Source organism: Taudactylus pleione, unplaced genomic scaffold (genome assembly GCF_031769625.1).
Source record: "Taudactylus pleione unplaced genomic scaffold, aTauple2 ptg000403l, whole genome shotgun sequence".
In the NCBI taxonomy this organism is placed as follows: domain Eukaryota; kingdom Metazoa; phylum Chordata; class Amphibia; order Anura; family Myobatrachidae; genus Taudactylus; species Taudactylus pleione.
In genome coordinates this window covers 3,004,754-3,022,860 of record NW_028284805.1, presented here as the reverse complement: position 1 = coordinate 3,022,860, position 18,107 = coordinate 3,004,754, and the positions used below count along the sequence as shown (strand labels likewise).

The 18,107-nt window shown below is 46.8% G+C and overlaps 1 protein-coding gene across 1 annotated transcript in view; it reads right to left on the bottom strand.

Annotated features, from left to right (window-relative positions):
- Positions 1-926: 926 nt before the first annotated feature.
- LOC148506459 (uncharacterized) overlaps positions 927-18,107 on the bottom strand; it is a 43,999-nt gene continuing 26,818 nt past the window's right edge. The window contains exon 5 of the mRNA XM_088446727.1: positions 927-4,952. Coding sequence (XP_088302853.1) covers positions 3,808-4,952 — 1,145 coding nt within the window. The 3' untranslated portion in view covers positions 927-3,807. The remainder of the gene's footprint in view (positions 4,953-18,107) is intronic.

Sequence of the window (18,107 nt, the reverse complement as noted above, 5' to 3'; positions counted from 1 at the left end):
CAGCATGATCATGGGTATACTGTGTGACTTCTCTTATATACAGCAAGTTCTGATTACTATAACGCCCTCTCCTCACAGTCACAGTATGATCATGGGTATACTGTGTGACTTCTCTTATATACAGCATGTTCTGATTACTATAATATCCTCTCCTCACAGTCACAGCATGATCATGGCTATACTGTGTGACTTCTCTTATATACAGCAAGTTCTGATTACTATAACGTCCTCTCCTCACAGTATGATCATGGGTATACTGTGTGACTTCTCTTATATACAGTAAGCTCTGATTACTATAACACCCTCTCCTCACAGTCACAGCATGATCATGGCTATACTGTGTGACTTCTCTTATATACAGCAAGTTCTGATTACTATAACATCCTCTCCTCACAGTCACAGCATGATCATGGGTATACTGTGTGACTTCTCTTATATACAGTAAGCTCTGATTACTATAACATCCTCTAATCACAGTCACAGCATGATCATGGGTATACTGTGTGACTTCTCTTATATACAGCAAGTTCTGATTACTATAACGTCCTCTCCTCACAGTCACAGCATGATCATGGCTATACTGTGTGACTTCTCTTATATACAGCAAGTTCTGATTACTATAACATCCTCTCCTCACAGTCACAGCATGATCATGGGTATACTGTGTGACTTCTCTTATATACAGCAAGCTCTGATTACTATAACGTCCTCTCCTCACAGTCACAGCATGATCATGGGTATACTGTGTGACTTCTCTTATATACAGCAAGTTCTGATTACTATAACACCCTCTCCTCACAGTCACAGCATGATCATGGGTATACTGTGTGACTTCTCTTATATACAGCAAGTTCTGATTGTTCCTCTCTCATCCCAGGTCCGCTCAATTTAAAGACCTGGGAAAGCAGAAGGAACCGGACCCTCACACCGTACCTGACCATTTATCTGTCATTTTTGAACCTCCTTGGTACTTTCTGCCAGCTCATTTATGAATAGCAGTGTTCACGTATTTTCCCCAATTGTTTTTCCATGAAGTATAAATAATAATCACAGGAGACAGGGGCTGTAACATTGTATAGATGACTAGATGTGTCATTTATTTATTATTTATTGTCTATTATTTGTTTCTAATACAGAATACTGAATTGCTGGCATTTATGGTTGAGAGACAGACAGATAAAACAAACTCTCTCTCATATGACAAAAGTATATTGAAAATATATATATGTCCTGTATGTATATACTATAACAGCAACATTTATCAAAACCGTTTTTAGAAGCATTATAGTGTTTAAATTCTAATTTATGTGTAAGTTGGTTGCATATAGAGCTACTACATAAATTAATTAATGAAGTAAGGGAGTGAATGTACTAACTGCTAAACCTGCCTATTATACCCATTAGGGGATACAGTGTTAATGATTAAATATGATCACCACAAGGTAATTATTTCATACACAATTATAGAATGTCTAATATTATGTGTATGTGTGCTTATTGATGGATAGGATATGTGTGTGTGCTTATTGATGGATAGGATACATGTGTGCTTATTGATGGATAGGATATGTATGTGTGCTCATTGATGGATAGGATGTGTATGTGTGCTTATTGATGGATATGATATGTATGTGTGCTTATATATGGATATGATACATGTGTGCTTATTGATGGATATGATATGTATGTGTGCTTAGTGATGGATATGATATGTATGTGTGCTTATTGATGGATATATGTATGTGTGCTTATTGATGGGTATGATATGTATGTGTGCTTATTGATGGATATATGTATGTGTGCTTATTGATGGATAGGATATGTATGTGTGCTTATTGATGGATAGGATATGTATGTGCGCTTATTGATGGGTATGATATGTATGTGCGCTTATTGATGGGTATGATATGTGTGTGTGCGCTTATTGATGGATATGATATGTATGTGTGCTTATTGATGGGTATGATATGTATGTGTGCTTATTGATGGATATGATATGTGTGTGTGTTTATTGATGGATATATGTATGTGTGCTTATTGATGGGTATGATATGTATGTGTGCTTATTGATGGGTATGATATGTATGTGTGCTTATTGATGGATATGATATGTATGTGTGCTTATTGATGGATAGGATATGTATGTGCGCTTATTGATGGGTATGATATGTATGTGCGCTTATTGATGGGTATGATATGTGTGTGTGCGCTTATTGATGGATATGATATGTATGTGTGCTTATTGATGGGTATGATATGTATGTGTGCTTATTGATGGATATGATATGTGTGTGTGCTTATTGATGGATATGATATGTATGTGTGCTTATTGATGGATATGATATGTATGTGTGCTTAGTGATGGATATGATATGTATGTGTGCTTATTGATGGATATATGTATGTGTGCTTATTGATGGATATGATATGTATGTGTGCTTATTGATGGATATGATATGTATGTGTGCTTATTGATGGATAGGATATGTATGTGAGCTTATTGATGGGTATGATATGTATGTGCGCTTATTGATGGGTATGATATGTGTGTGTGTGCTTATTGATGGATATGATATGTGTGTGCGCTTATTGATGGATATGATATGTATGTGTGCTTATATATGGATATGATACATGTGTGCTTATTGATGGATATGATATGTATGTGTGCTTATTGATGGATATGATATGTATGTGTGCTTATTGATGGATATGATACGCGTGTGTGCTTATTGATGGATATGATATGTATGCGTGCTTAGTGATGGATATGATATGTATGTGTGCTTAGTGATGGATAGGATACATGCGTGTGCTTATTGATGGATAGGATACATGTATGTGCTTATTGATGGATAGGATACATGTGTGTGCTTATTGATGGATAGGATACGTGTGTGTGCTTATTGATGGATAGGATACGTATGTGTGCTTATTGATGGATATGATACGTATGTGTGCTTATTGATGGATATGATACGTATGTGTGCTTATTGATGGATATGATACGTATGTGTGCTTATTGATGGATAGGATACGTATGTGTGCTTATTGATGGATAGGATACGTATGTGTGCTTATTGATGGATAGGATACGTATGTGTGCTTATTGATGGATATGATACGTATGTGTGCTTATTGATGGATATGATACGTATGTGTGCTTATTGATGGGTATGATATGTGTGTGCTTATTGATGGGTATGATATGTATGTGTGCTTATTGATGGGTATGATATGTATGTGTGCTTATTGATGGGTATGATATGTATGTGTGCTTATTGATGGGTATGATATGTATGTGTGCTTATTGATGGGTATGATATGTATGTGTGCTTATTGATGGGTATGATATGTATGTGTGCTTATTGGTGGATGACTGTCATATTTTTCATAATCAGAGTCATAACAATTCCTAATTTCTTTTACAGAAGGATCCGATTGGAAGTTATGTTTTAATTATGTTCATTTTCCAATATCAACTATATGGTATTTGTGGGTGTTTATTGATGGGTGACTGGGGATTATTTTGACTGAGTGTGAAAATATGACACTCTCTTTAAAGATGGAACCGATTAAAAGTTCCATCGTAATTATGTATATTTCCTGATATCAATTAATTTATTATAAAAGAGTGCCCCACATAGGAATCACTTGCTGCACATTGGCCGAGGCCTATGGAAGGTTTTTTTTCTGATTACTATAACGCCCTCTCCTCACAGTCAGAGGATGGATACTCCTGTGTGACTTCTCTGATGTCTAACTTGTGAATTACATAAAAAACATTTCCCACGGTCAGAACAGGGATTATGATTTGTCACCTGTGTGACTTCTCTGATGTCTAACAAGTTCTTCTTTACGTGTAAAACATTTCTCACAGTCAGAGCAGCGATACGGTTTCTCACCTGTGTGACTTCTCTGATGTCTAAGAAGTGCTGAAGTAATAGCAAACCCTTTCCCACATTCAGGGCAAGTATATGGTCTCTCTCCTGTATGACTTCTCTGATGTACAACAAGTTCTCCTTTACTACAACACACTTTCCCACATTCCAAGCAAGAATATGGACTATCTCCTGTATGTTTCATCTGATGTGTAATAAGTACTGATTTATATTTAAAACATTTCCCACATTCCGAGCAAGAATATGGTCTCTCTCCTGTGTGACTTCTCTGATGTTGAGAAACTCCTGATTTACACGAAAAACATTTCCCACATTCAGGGCAGGAAAATTTGGATACTCCTGTGTGAGTGATCTGATGACTAACAAGATGTGATTTTATTTTAAACCCTTTCCCACATTCAGAGCAAGAATATGGTCTCTCTCCTGTATGTATTCTCTGATGTACAACAAGTTCTATATTACTACTACACCCTTTGCCACATTCAGAGCAAGAATATGGCCTCTCTCCTGTATGTATTCTCTGATGTGTAACAAGACGTGAAATACATGTAAAACATTTCTCACATTCAGAGCAGGAATATGGTCTCTCACCTGTGTGTATTCTCTGATGTAGAACAAGTTCTCTATTAGTACTATAGCCTTTCCCACATTCTGAGCAAGAATATGGTCTCTCTCCTGTATGAACTCTCTGATGTTGAGAAAGTCCTGATTTACATGAAAAACATTTCCCACATTCAGAGCAGGGATAATTGGATACTCCTGTGTGAATGATCTGATGTCTAGCAAGTTGTGATTTTTTTTTAAAACATTTCCCACATTCAGAGCAAGAATGTGGTTTCTTTCCTGTTTGTATTCTCTGATGTACAAGTTCTGAATTAATAGTGTCAGTGTGTGTGAGGTCTCCTCCATCACATGAGACTGATCCCTCCTTAGTATGAGTAGATGAATACTGTGTATGATCTGTGGGTGTATACATGTCAGTGTCGGTGAGATTTCCTCCATCACATGAGGCTGATTGCTCCTTAGTATGAGATGGATCTTTGGAACATTCTGTGGGTAAAAACACAGAGGTTAGAGTCATAAGATGTAAAACAAGAGATATGGTAAGAACTTGCCTTTGTTATCTCTGTTTCTACGAAGTCCATAGGGTCCACAGGGTTGACCTTGGGGGTATAGGTTGGGAACCAAATCCGGGCACCACGCAGTTAAAGCTTTTAGCTCCCAGGATGCACTTGGGTCCACTCTCCCTATAACCCCGCCCCCCAGCCAGAGGCACCTCAGTTTGTAAGTAGCCAAAGGCCGGAGGAGAGAAAAAGAGAGAGAAAACTGGAACACTCAAGAACCATACTCACAGAAAAGGAGACGGGAAACCGGTGACCAGTAACACAGCTCATATGAAGCCAGGTGTGTCAGGGCGGGCGTCCTGTGGACCCTATGGACTTCGTAGAAACAGAGATAACAAAGGTAAGTTCTTACCATATCTCTTGTTTTCTACTTCAGGGTCCACAGGGGGTCCACAGGGTTGACCTTGGGGATGTCCCAAAGCAGTTCAACCAAGGGTGGGGACGCTCCTGTGCTGAGAGGAGAATCCGTCGCCAAAAAGGAAGCATCCAGAGAGGCAAAGGAAACCAATGCCTAGAACCTTAAAAAGGTGTGGACAGAAGACCACGTGGTCACCTAGAAAGGCAAAACAGCCAAGGCGCCACAGCGAGCCGCCCATGAGGGTTACATGGCCCGAGAAAAAACAAGCATCAACAACAGAAAGGCCTACCCGTGGGTAGGCCCCTGAGGAAGACATACGATGCCATCCAGCCAACATTTCATTATAGGCCGGCCATCCTTTCCTGTGAAAACCAGAAATCTCAGACCACCAATAAGGAGTCCGATTTCCATAAGGAACCCGAACGGATCACAAAGCCAAAGAGGCCGGACCACAGTCAATGAGATCACCCCAGCCTAGAGTACTGGGGACTGAATGGCCGTACCATAAGTTCCAGAATAATATGGAACCTAAAAACCACTCTAAGAAGAAACACAGGGCGAGAGCAACTCACACCCTGATATGATGCCCACCAGAAGAGGGAGCCACATGAGAATGCTCCCAATTCAGACACTCTCTTCTCCCCCCCCCCCCAGGGGGGGGGGGGGGAGGGGGAGGGGGAGGGGGAGGGGGAGGGGGAGAGGGAGATTAAACAATAGACCATGTAATGGCTATCACAACCAGCGGTTCCATTGACTGTCCCCGGAGGGAACAAAGAACCACTACTAACTCCCAAGGAGTCCCTAAGGAGGACAAATGGAGACATAATCCAAAAAAACACTCCAAAGGATGAACTGGATACCAGAGTGGAGCAATTCCATATCTTAACCATACCGACAGTGAAGAGATCCGCACTGTCAGGAAGGCCAGGCCGAGGGTGAAACCCAAGCCAGCCGGAAGGAATGCCAGAATATCTGGAAATCCTGGACACCGGAGGATTGTATCGACAGGTACGATACCATAAGAATTATGTATGCCACAGTCCGTGGCAGATCCCAGCAAAGTCTGGCCTATCTGCTCTAAACATCTCAATGAAGACAGAGCCAGGGAAGCCCTAGGACCACAGTAGGGGCGCAGTCAAAGACAAATGATCCAGGTCCAGGGAAAAACAAGGACCCTGAGACAACAGGTCCAGATAGTGAAGCAGTAGGAACGGAGCATCGATGAGGAGACTCCGAAAATCTTAATACCAGTGATGTCTGGGACGAACTGGAGCCCCCAGAAGGAAAGCCCCTCCGTCTCGAATTAAACTTCTGAAGACCTCGAGGAAGAAAGGAGACCGGAGGACACAGGTACACAAAGTGGAAGGACCACTTCACTGACAAAGAGTCACTGAAGGTAGCTTCAGTACTCCTAGAGCTGGACTGTAACACCGGTAATTTGTGATAGAGTCAGAAGACCATGAGGATCAATCACCTCAGGGAGGCCCCCTCTGCTCACCAGGAGATGAAACCTCTCTTGGAGAAGAGACTAGTCCCCGGGATGCACGTCGTGATGGCTGAGGAAGCCCGCTTCCCAATGGAGAGCTCCGGGAATGAACACTGCAGAGTTGGCCAGGAGAAGACCCTTGGACTATGTCAGAATGTATGACATTCCTGTCATTGCCACCCAACTACCAGTGTTGCCTAGATGGAAGCCACTGTTGTGACACTGTCGGACTGAAACTATTCAGGTTTACCCTGACATATGGGTTAGGCCAGAGTGAAGGCCCAAGACAGCCTAAAGTACCAACAAGTTAAGTGGCAAGGCGGAAGCGACAGACGTCCAACTGCCCCGAAACGAATGCGGACCAGACACTGTCTGTAGCAAAGAATACCCTGGACGAGATGGCCATAGCGACCCGGACAGAGACCGACACGCCTCCGGATAAAGCATGATCGTTCGAACAGCAACCCGATGGAAAAAACTCAGTCCATCTGGAGAGGAGTCAATTATGGCAAGGCCTGGAATGGAACTGAGCACATTCCACCCTACCAAAAGGTAGACACTCTGGTAGACCACGCATCACAAAGAGTAATGACATGTCGACTGCGTAGACATCCGCACACTCAAAGTTGAAGAGTGGAGATCTTGTCTTACGCCAGAAAAATTCTCAGATTCTGAGATTCCAGCAGTGCTCCCAGATGACGAAAACCCTGTGAGGGATGCAGGGAGGTCTTTTCCTCCGTTGACTAATTATCTGTGCCGAGAAGAAGCCACGGTTATCCTGACCTGGCGGTAAAGTACCTTGGTGATCCTGCTAAAAGCAGGAGGCCGTCCAGAGAAAGGAACATTCGGATACACTGAACAGGTGAACTGTCAGAAAATCCATAAAGCTGATAAACCCCGGTGGAGTTGAAGACAGGCCCAAAAGCCAGAGCCCGAAACTTACAAGTGTTGCCGTGGCACAGCAAACCTGAACCCATGCTGATGAGAGGGCTCTGTATGTACCCGTAGGTATGTATCCTGAACACTCAGATATACCATAAAATCCCCAGGTTCCAAACGTCGGATGATGGAGCATGGAGGATTCCACCTGAGTCCAGGTACCCTTGGAATCTGAGACAGAGTATAGGCAAATGAGGACCAGTCGGCCACTGCCCCAGAAAGAAAGTAGAACAACCAGTCCCTCGCTGAGATAGTGAGGCTGGCCGAAATAGCTCTGCTTACCGCAAAGACTGTATAGCTTTCTGGGATTGTAAGGCCCTGATCGGGTCTGAAGAAGGGCCCGTGTAACAACGCCTGTTAGGAGGCCGCCTGAGCAATGAGAGGCCGTTGAGAATCAGTACCTCACTCTGGAATCCCCCAGATGTAGACCTGTCCCGTCAGGCTGAAGGTTTATCCTCAGGCGTAGAAGCAGGGTCGTCCGGAAGTCCAGGACTGCTCGGTACTGGATATGGTGGCCCCCGTGGAGGCCGACAGCCTAGGAAAAAACAGGCCTTTAAGGTTGACCCTGAGGACAAAAAGACTTAACAGAGTTAGTCCGAATGTAGTGGGAGTAGCTAAAGACAGTATGTCTCCATTAGTGATACTGCCAAGGTTGCAACAATCTTGTCAAGGTCAGGACCAAACAAGATCTTCCCCATGGAAGGAGCCTGCACCACTGCTTTCCCATAACGCAGCCATAGGGTATTGCGGCGGATACAGTCGCAGCCGAAACCCTGAAAGTTAGAAGACCGGCATCCAATGTAGGTAATCCCACATATGACCACTGCATATTTTATGCGAACGGCAAAAGATATTTGAACCCCAGAAGTGTTGGAGGGGAAAAACGTTACAAAAGCATCACCCTGCGATGGCCATGGTAGGATGGGCAACAGGCCCTGAAAACGAGTACATTGATTTCAGGCAAAGTTACCACCTACGGATCCGTAAAATCCGTCCAGGCCGGAATGGGAGGCGGATTAATGCCTGTAACCCGACGAATAACATACAAATCCACCCCAGAAGGAGATTTCCATTACTTGTGAGGACCCTCAGGGAATGGGAAACAGGAGGCCTTTGTGGCTCCTCGTATCCGGTGACAGCCAGACTCCCGCCATGAGATCCACCCGCTGGGCAGAAACGGGAAATGTATGATACAGGTGCAGGATCGTCACTCTCTATATCCAGAATTAACCTGGCTACCAGCCCCAAAGCAGGGATAATAAGACTTGAAATCGGCTCCTCCCATGTGAGAGGGAAAGAGCCGAATACACCATCCAGTTCACGGCAGAGCCACTGGGAAGTAACCACAGGGCGTATATCACACCATTTAGTATTTCGTAGAAAACGACATCCACCCGGGTGGCCGTTGTGGTATTCCCTGCAAGGGGAATGACAGACCGATGTGGTATCGGAGGTAATTCATGTACTGTGAAAAACCCCGGCAGGGAGCGATAGTCTGTGACACAGGGGTAAAGTGCAAGAAACTGCGAGATACCCCGAGTTGAAAAGGGCAGTATGGTGAAGTAACTCCAAGCGAGTGACGACAATGGGGCCCGCCCGGCGATCCTCAAAGGAGAGGATCCTGAGAAATAAACAGCCCTTTAAGGGGGTCGAGCAAGGGGCCCCGCACCAGATGGCGCCGCATACATAAACCTTTCTGAGTTAAAATCCTCCGCACTACTACCTGCAGGCTATGACTTGCAGGATAGCAATAATGGGTGCAGTATCGTGTGCAATCTCCTGGTCAAATATATTTGACTATCTTGATGGAAATATTAAGCAGCGCCATACCGGTCCTGACTGACGCTAAGATTAGCAGCAGGGACCCATTATCAGCGTATGCAACTCACAGTTCCATCTAAAATATGGCAACGTGCAGCACGCAACAGTATGTGACAAACCTCACAAATATTAACAAGTATATATATATATATATATATATATATATGTGAGGTCTCAGAACCACCCCAGGTACACCTGTATTAGGGCAGATAAAGAAAAGGGATAGATATACACTGACAGGTGAGAGAAAAAGCAGACAGTCAGCACTAGCACAAGTCACATACAATGCAGAAAAATATATATACATACATAAGCATGACATATAATATACTGCACAATGTCGCTACATTCAACTGCCCAGATTCAGTGTCTGGGAAGGCTATAGCGCTGTGTACACTCACCCAAAATGGCCAGGTACGCAGGGGGACTGGGCTCACTACTATCCTAGGAGTTCTGCAGCACCACCGAGAGATAATGGCTGCCGGAGACCTCAGAAGAAGCGTGGCCCGCGGAGGAAGCAGCTCAGCGACGCCAGACTGTAGCATTGAAAGATGCGCTGAGCTGAGGGGAGGAGCCGCTAGACAGGGAAGGCTTCCTCCCCTGGCTAGCAATTAACCCCCCGGGATGCCGGCTCCCGCTGCCGCTATAATCCCTGGTGGGCTAGTGGACACGCGGGGTATGCCTCCATGGAGGGGGAGCCCGCCGCCACCGCTAGCGCCTCCGGTCTGTCCCCAGAGACATAAGGCTGCATGTACACGTGGGTCACCGCAAGCAGTGACCACGCGACTTACCTGTCCCCGTCGATCCAGCAGCAGCCCAGGGATTCCTCCAGAGTCCGGCTAGTACAGACTCTGGGGTCCCGCTGCGATCCCCAGATCTGTACTGGCGTCGCAGCGCTGGTGGGGTGTAGGAGCGGCAGCTTAGACGTCCATTGGACAGTCTGATGCTGCCGCTCTGAAGAGTAGTAAAAAAATAATAAAATAAAACTCTTTAAAATAAATTTTAAGCTTAGGGGCTGCTAAGCAGTAACGGTGACCCGACTCCGGCCGGGCACCAACTTAAACTGAGGTGCCTCTGGCTGGGGGGCGGGGTTATAGGGAGAGTGGACCCAAGTGCATCCTGGGAGCTAAAAGCTTTAACTGCGTGGTGCCCGGATTTGGTTCCCAACCTATACCCCCAAGGTCAACCCTGTGGACCCCCTATGGACCCTTAAGTAGAAATGTCCAATTCACTCCACAGCATTAAGGCCTCATTAAATTGAGAAAAAAAGCCTGAAAAAAATAAAGCCCCCAGGTACGATTTATAGGACCTTGCAGCATTTGCATCAATATCCAGTTTATAGGGAGCAAATGAAGAAAACCAAACTAATACATCAGGGATAAAATATACAATTGTCACGCAGATAAATGTAATCCGAGAAAACGTAATCATTAGAGTCCCTTTCAGATTGAGGAAACTTCTAAATGTTCTGCTCCTGTAAATTGATGCACTAGAAGATGGAGGTCCACTAAAGGATTCTATATACAGCCATGGGCAAAAGTTTTGAGAAAGACACAAGTTTTGGTTTTCACAATGTTTGCTACTCCAGTGTTTTTAGTACCATTCTTATTTAAAATTGTGAGTGAGCCCACTCCCTTGGCTGAGCAGCAACCCCACACATGAATGGTCTCAGGATGCTTTACGGTTGGCATGACACAGGATGAAGACTTTTGGAGGATGGCCTGGTGTCAAGAAGGGCAGCAAATAAGCCTCTTCTCTCCAGGAAAAACATCAGGGACAGACTGATATTCTGCAAAAGGTACAGGGATTGGACTGCTAAGGACTGGGGTATAGTTATTTTCTCTGATGAATCCCCTTTCAGATTGTTTGGGGCATCTGGAAAAACGCTTGTCCGGAGAAGGAAAGGTGAGCATTACCATCAGTCCTGTGTCATGCCAACAGTAAAGCATCCAGAGACTATTCATGTGTGGGGTTGCTTCTCAGTCAAGGGAGTGGGCTCACTCACAATTTTACCTAAGACCACAGCCATGAATACAGAATGGTACCAAAACATCCTCCAAGAGCAACTTCTCCCAACCATCCAAGAACAGTTTGGTGTGGAACAATGCCTTTTTTCAGAATGATGGAGCACCTTGCCATAAGGAAAAAGTGATAACTAAGTGGCTCGGGGTACAAAACATCAATATTTTGGGTCCATGGCCAGGAAACTCCCCAGACCTTAATCCCATTGAGAACTTGTGGTCAATCCTCAAGAGACGGGTGAACAAACAAAAACCCACAAATTCTGACAAACTCCAAGCATTGATTAGGCAAGAATGGGCAGCCACCAGTCAGTATGTGGTCCAGAAGTTGATTGACAGCTGCCAGGGCGAATTGCAGGGGTCTTGAAAAAGAAGGGTCAACACTGCAAATAATGTAATGCCAATAAAAGCCTTTGACACTTATGAAATACTTGTAATTTTATTTCAGTATACCATAGTAACATCTGAGGCCTAAAAACTCCAAAGCAGCAATCTGTGTGAAAACCAATACTTGTGTCACTCTCAAAACTTTTGGCCACGGCTGTATAGGAAGATGGACATCTACTTTAAGAAAATGCACTTCTTCAGGTACAGTGTTTAAGTCAATGGGCACAATTCAATGTGAATTGATCAGCGCACTATTATGTCAGAGAATACCCTTTCTCGCACCTTAATCATGGTGTTTAATCACAAGAGCCGGCATTGCCCAGCGCAATGCTGTTTCCACTACACTAATGCCAGAAAACAGCATTGCGTCTGTAGTTTTGTCAGATTTCTGCTCACACCCCAGGAGGGATGCAAGAGATTCTTGCAAAGAGATTTTTGCATGGCAAAAGTATTCACCACCATTTACATTTTTCATGTTTTGGTGCCTCACAACCTGGAATTAAATGGGATTGTTTGAAGGTATGCATAATTTCATTCACAGAACATGCCTAACAGCTGTGAAGTTGTGTTTTTTAATATTGTTAATCAAACAACATTTAGGACAACGTAACAGAAAACGTCAGCGTGCATAACTATTCACACCCCTTAAGTCAGTACTTTGTCGAGCCACCTTTTGCGGCAATTATAGCTGCAAGTCGCTTTGGATAAGCCTCTATGAGCTTGCCACATCTTGCCCATTCCTCAAGGCAAAACTGCTCCAGCAACTTCATGTTGGATGGTTTCCGCTTGTGAACAGCAATCTTCAAGTCTGACCACAGATTCTCAATTGGATTGAGATCTGGGCTTTGACTAGGCCATTCCAACACTTTTAAATGTTTCCCCTTAAACCACTCGAGTGTTGCTTTAGCAGTATGCTTCATGTCATTGTCCTGCTGGAAGGTGAACCTCCGTCCCAGTCTCAAACCACAGGCAGACTGAACCAGGTTTTGCTCAAGAATATCCCTGTATTTAGCACCATCCATCTTTCCCTCGACTCGAATCAGTTTCCCAGTCCCTGCTGCTGAAAAACATCCCCGCAGCATGATGCTGCCACCACCATGTTTCACTGTGGGGATGGTGTTCTTGGGGTGATGGGATGTGTTAAGGTTTGCACCAGACATAGCGTTTTCCTTGGTGGCCAAAAAGTAAAAATTTTAGTCTCATCTGACCAGAGCACCTTCCTCCATACATTTAGGTAGTCGCGCACATGCCTTTTGGCAAACTCAAATAGTGTCTTCTTATTTTTATCACTTAGTAATGGCTTTTTCGGGCCACTCTTCCATAAAGGCTAGCTCTATGGAGTGTACGGCTTATTGTGGTCACATGCACAGATACACCAGTCTCTGCTGTGGAACTCTGCAGCTCCTTCAGGGTTACCTTTGGTCTCTGTGCTGCCTCTCTGATTAATGCCCTCCTGGCTCGGTCTGTGAGTTTTGGTGGGCGGCCCTCTCTTGTCAAGTTTGTTGTGGTACCGTGTTCTTTCCATTTGTTGATAATGGATTTGATGGTGCTCCGGGGGATCATCAAAGATTTGGAAATTTTTTTATAACCCAACCCAGAATTGTACTTCTCAACAACTTTGTCCCTGACTTGTTTGGAGAGCTCCTTGGTCTTCATGGTGTGATGCCTCTCGCTTAGTGGTGTTCCAGCCTCTGGGGCCTTTCAGAAAAGGTGTGTTTATACTGACAGATCATGTGACGCTTAGATTTCACACAGCTGGACTTCATTTCACTAATTGTGTGACCTCTGAAGGTAATTGGTTGCACCAGAACTTTGGAGGAGCTTCATAGCAAAGGGGGTGATTACATATGCACATGCCAATTTTCAGAATTTTATTTATAAAACAAGAGATATGGTAAGAACTTACCTTTGTTATCTCTGTTTCTACGAAGTCCATAGGGTCCACAGGGTTGACCTTGGGGTATAGCTGGATCTGGATCCACGGGCACCACGCAGTTAAAGCTTTGCTGCTCCCAGGATGCACTTGGGTCCGTCCTCCTCTATACCCCGCCCCGGCCACAGGCACCTCAGTTGGTAAGCAGCTAAGGCCGGAGGAGGAGACTAAACAGAGAGAAGGAAGACTGGAACACACAAGAAACCATACTCACAGAAATGGGAGACGGAAAACCGGTGACCAGCCACACAGCCCACTTGAAGCCAGGTGCGTCAGGGCGGGCGCCCTGTGGACCCTATGGACTTCGTAGAAACAGAGATAACAAAGGTAAGTTCTTACCATATCTCTTGTTTTCTACTTCAGGGTCCATAGGGGGTCCACAGGGTTGACCTTGGGGATGTCCCAAAGCAGTTCAACTAAGGGCGGGGACGCTCCTGTGCTGAAAGGAGTACCCGGCGCCCAAAGGATGCATCCTGAGAGGCGAAGGTGTCAAACGCATAAAACCTCAAAAACGTCCGAATTGAAGACCAAGTAGCCGCCTTACACAGCTGAACAGCGGAGGCGCCACGTCTAGCAGCCCAAGAGGGACCCACAGAACGAGTGGAATGAGCCTTAACAGAGGCTGGCACAGGTAAACCCTCCTGCGCATAAGCCTCACAAATAACTGAACGAAGCCAACGGGCTATCGTTTGCTTGTTGGCAGGCCAACCCCTCTTGTGAAAACCAAAGAGGACAAACAAAGAATCCGACTTCCTAACCGAAGCAGTCCGGTCCACATAGATTCTAAGTGCCCGGACCACATCCAAGGAAGCCTCACCAGCCGAAAGATCAGGTGACTGAAAAGCTGGCACAACAAGTTCCTGATTAATGTGGAACTTTGAAACCACTTTGGGCAAAAACTCAGGACGCGTGCGGAGCACTGCCCTGTCCTGGTGAAAAATCAGAAAAGGAGGGCGACAGGAAAGCGCCCCCAATTCTGAAACCCTCCTGGCCGAAGCAATTGCCAGGAGAAAAATGGTCTTAAACGTCAGCCACTTGAGCTCCACCGGCTCAAAAGGAGGACCCTGCAAGACCCTCAGTACCACCGTCAAGTCCCACGGAGCCACCGGAGGCACGAAGGGAGGCTGGATCCTGAGAACACCTTGGAAAAAGGTGTAAACATCTGGCAGTGTAGCAATCCGTCGCTGAAACCACACGGACAAAGCAGACACATGAACCTTCAGAGAGGCCAGGCGTAAGCCGAGGTCCAAACCCGATTGAAGAAATTCCAAGATTCTGGAAACCCGGAACACCTGCGGATCATAGTTTCTGGATTCACACCACTGAAAATAAGTGCGCCACACCCTGTGGTAAATCCGCGCGGAGGCAGGCTTGCGTGCCCTAAGCATGGTACCAATCACTGAACTGGAGAAACCCCTAGACCTCAAGACGGCTGTCTCAAGAGCCACGCCGTCAAAGACAGCCGACCCAGATCCGGGTAAAGGCAGGGCCCCTGAGACAACAGGTCCCGACGCTGAGGAAGAAGGTACGGAGCGTCGATGGAGAGGCACCTCAGATCGGAGTACCAAGGACGTCTGGGCCACGCCGGAGCCACCAACACGAGCGTGCCGCCGTCCTGCTTGAATTTCCGCAGAACCCGAGGAAGTAAGGATATCGGAGGAAACAGATACGCCAGGTGAAACGTCCATTTCACCGACAGAGCGTCTACCAGACAGGCGCCTGCGTCTCTTGTCCTTGACCCGTAAACGGGCAACTTGTGATTGTGACGGGAGGCCATCAAGTCCAGCTCCGGCAGCCCCCACCTGTCCACGAGTAGCTGAAACACCTCTGGGTGAAGCGACCATTCCCCGGGATGCACATCGTGACGGCTGAGGAAGTCCGCCTCCCAATTGAGGACTCCGGGAATGAAGACTGCCGAGATCGCTGGAACGTGACACTCCGCCCAAGCAAGAATGCGAGACACCTCCGACATTGCTGCCCGACTGCGAGTTCCCCCTTGGTGGTTGATGTACGCCACCGTGGTGGCGTTGTCGGACTGCACCTGAACCGCCCTTCCGTGAAGAGCGGGGCCGGACGACTGCAGGGCCCTGTACACAGCCCGCAGTTCCAGGATGTTGATGGGGAGAAGTGCTTCTTCCGCGGACCAACGACCCTGAAGCGATAATGAGCCGGTCACTGCCCCCCAACCCCGAAGACTGGCATCCGTCGTGAGCAGGACCCAGTCCGGGATCCAAAAGGGGCGCCCCTCGACCAGATGCACCGTCTGAAGCCACCAAGCCAAAGACTGCCGAACCTCCGCGGACAACACCAGCATCTGAGAGCGGATCCGGTGAGGTAACCCGTTCCATTCTGATAGAATCAGCCCCTGCAGGGGCCGGGAATGGAACTGGGCAAATTCCACCATGTCGAATGTCGACACCATGGACCCCAGAACTCTCATAGCTGAATGGACCGACAGGCGGCAACTGCTCAGGCAACTGTGTATCCGCAGCTGCAGGGAGGAGACCTTCTCTGGAGTCAGGAAAATCCGCTGCTGACGAGACTCCAGCAGGGCTCCCAAATGAACCATCCGCTGTGATGGAATCAGGGAGGACTTCTTCCAGTTTATCAACCACCCGTGTGCTTGAAGACAAGCAATGGTCAGGTGGAGATGTCGAAGAAGCACCTCCGGGGAGCTCGCCAGCAGCAGAAGATCGTCCAGGTACGGCAACAGACGTAGACCCTGACCCCGAAGGTGGGCAGCCATAACAGCCATCACCTTGGTGAACACCCTCGGAGCCGTGGAAAGGCCAAAAGGCAACGCCCGAAATTGGTAGTGATGGTTCAGGATAGCAAACCTCAGATACCGCTGATGTGCCGGTGCTATGGGCACATGGAGATAGGCGTCCTGGATATCGAGGGAGACCATATAATCCCCGGGTTCCATCGCCAGAATGATGGAACGTAACGTTTCCATCCTGAACCTGGGAACTCTGAGGTATCTGTTCAGAGACTTCAAATTCAGGATAGGGCGATGAGAACCATTGGGTTTCTGTACCAGAAACAGAGTAGAATAGTACCCCGTCCCGCGCTGAGACTGCGGAACGGGAACAATGACCCCTGCTTGTAGCAAGGATTCTATAGCTACCTGAATCTGACCAGCTTTGGTCTTGTCCAGAGAAGGACTCGTACAAAAAAACTGGTGGGGCGGCCTGAACCGAAAAGACAGGGCGTACCCCTGAGAGACTACTTCTCGAACCCAGGCATCCGTGGTGGTATTGTGCCAACACTGGGCGAATTGGAGAAGTCGGCCTCCCACTCTGGGGTCCCCCAGAGAGAGGCCCGTCCCATCAGGCAGCAGGCTTATCCTCCTGCTTGGAAGAAGGGCGCCGAGCACTCCATGCCTGCTTCTTGGGCTTGGGTGCGGCCTTGGTCGCCGAATGTCTCGGGAAGGACTGGCCCTTGGCCTTACCCTGAACCTGAAAGGACCGAAAGGCAGAGCTCCTCACTTTAGCCGGCGCAGAGGCCGAAGGGAGAAAAGCCGACTTGGACTTAGCCAAAGTATCCACTATTCTGTCCAAATCCGGACCAAATAGTAAATCACCATTAAAAGGCAAGGCCTCCAGACCCTTTTTTGAATCTGCATCAGCCCTCCAGGACCTCAGCCACAGGGAGCGCCGAGCAGATACCGCTGCAGCCGACACCCTAGAAGTGAGCAGGCTGGCATCCAAAGACGCTTCCCCAATATAGGAAGCTGCATCCCGCATCTGTCCCACTAACGCTCTCTGGATATCCGGAGCCTCATCAGGAAAGGTATCCTCCAAGGCATTGGCCCATGCCTCAATGGCTTTAGCCACCCAGGAGATAGCCATGGACGGGCGAGCCACCGCCCCGGAAAGAGAATAAATGGACTTTAAACAAGTCTCCACCTTCCTGTCCGTGGGATCCTTCAAAGAGGAGATAGACGGCAATGGCAACGTCGCGCTTTTGATCAAGCGGGTAACGTGGGAATCCACCGCCGGCGGAGTTTCCCATTTCCTGCAATGAGCTTCAGGAAAAGGATAGTTCGCCGCCAACCTCTTCTGTGGATGGAACCTCTTACTAGGTAATTGCCAGGCCGCCGCCATATGATCCGATAATTGATCAGACAGGGGGAA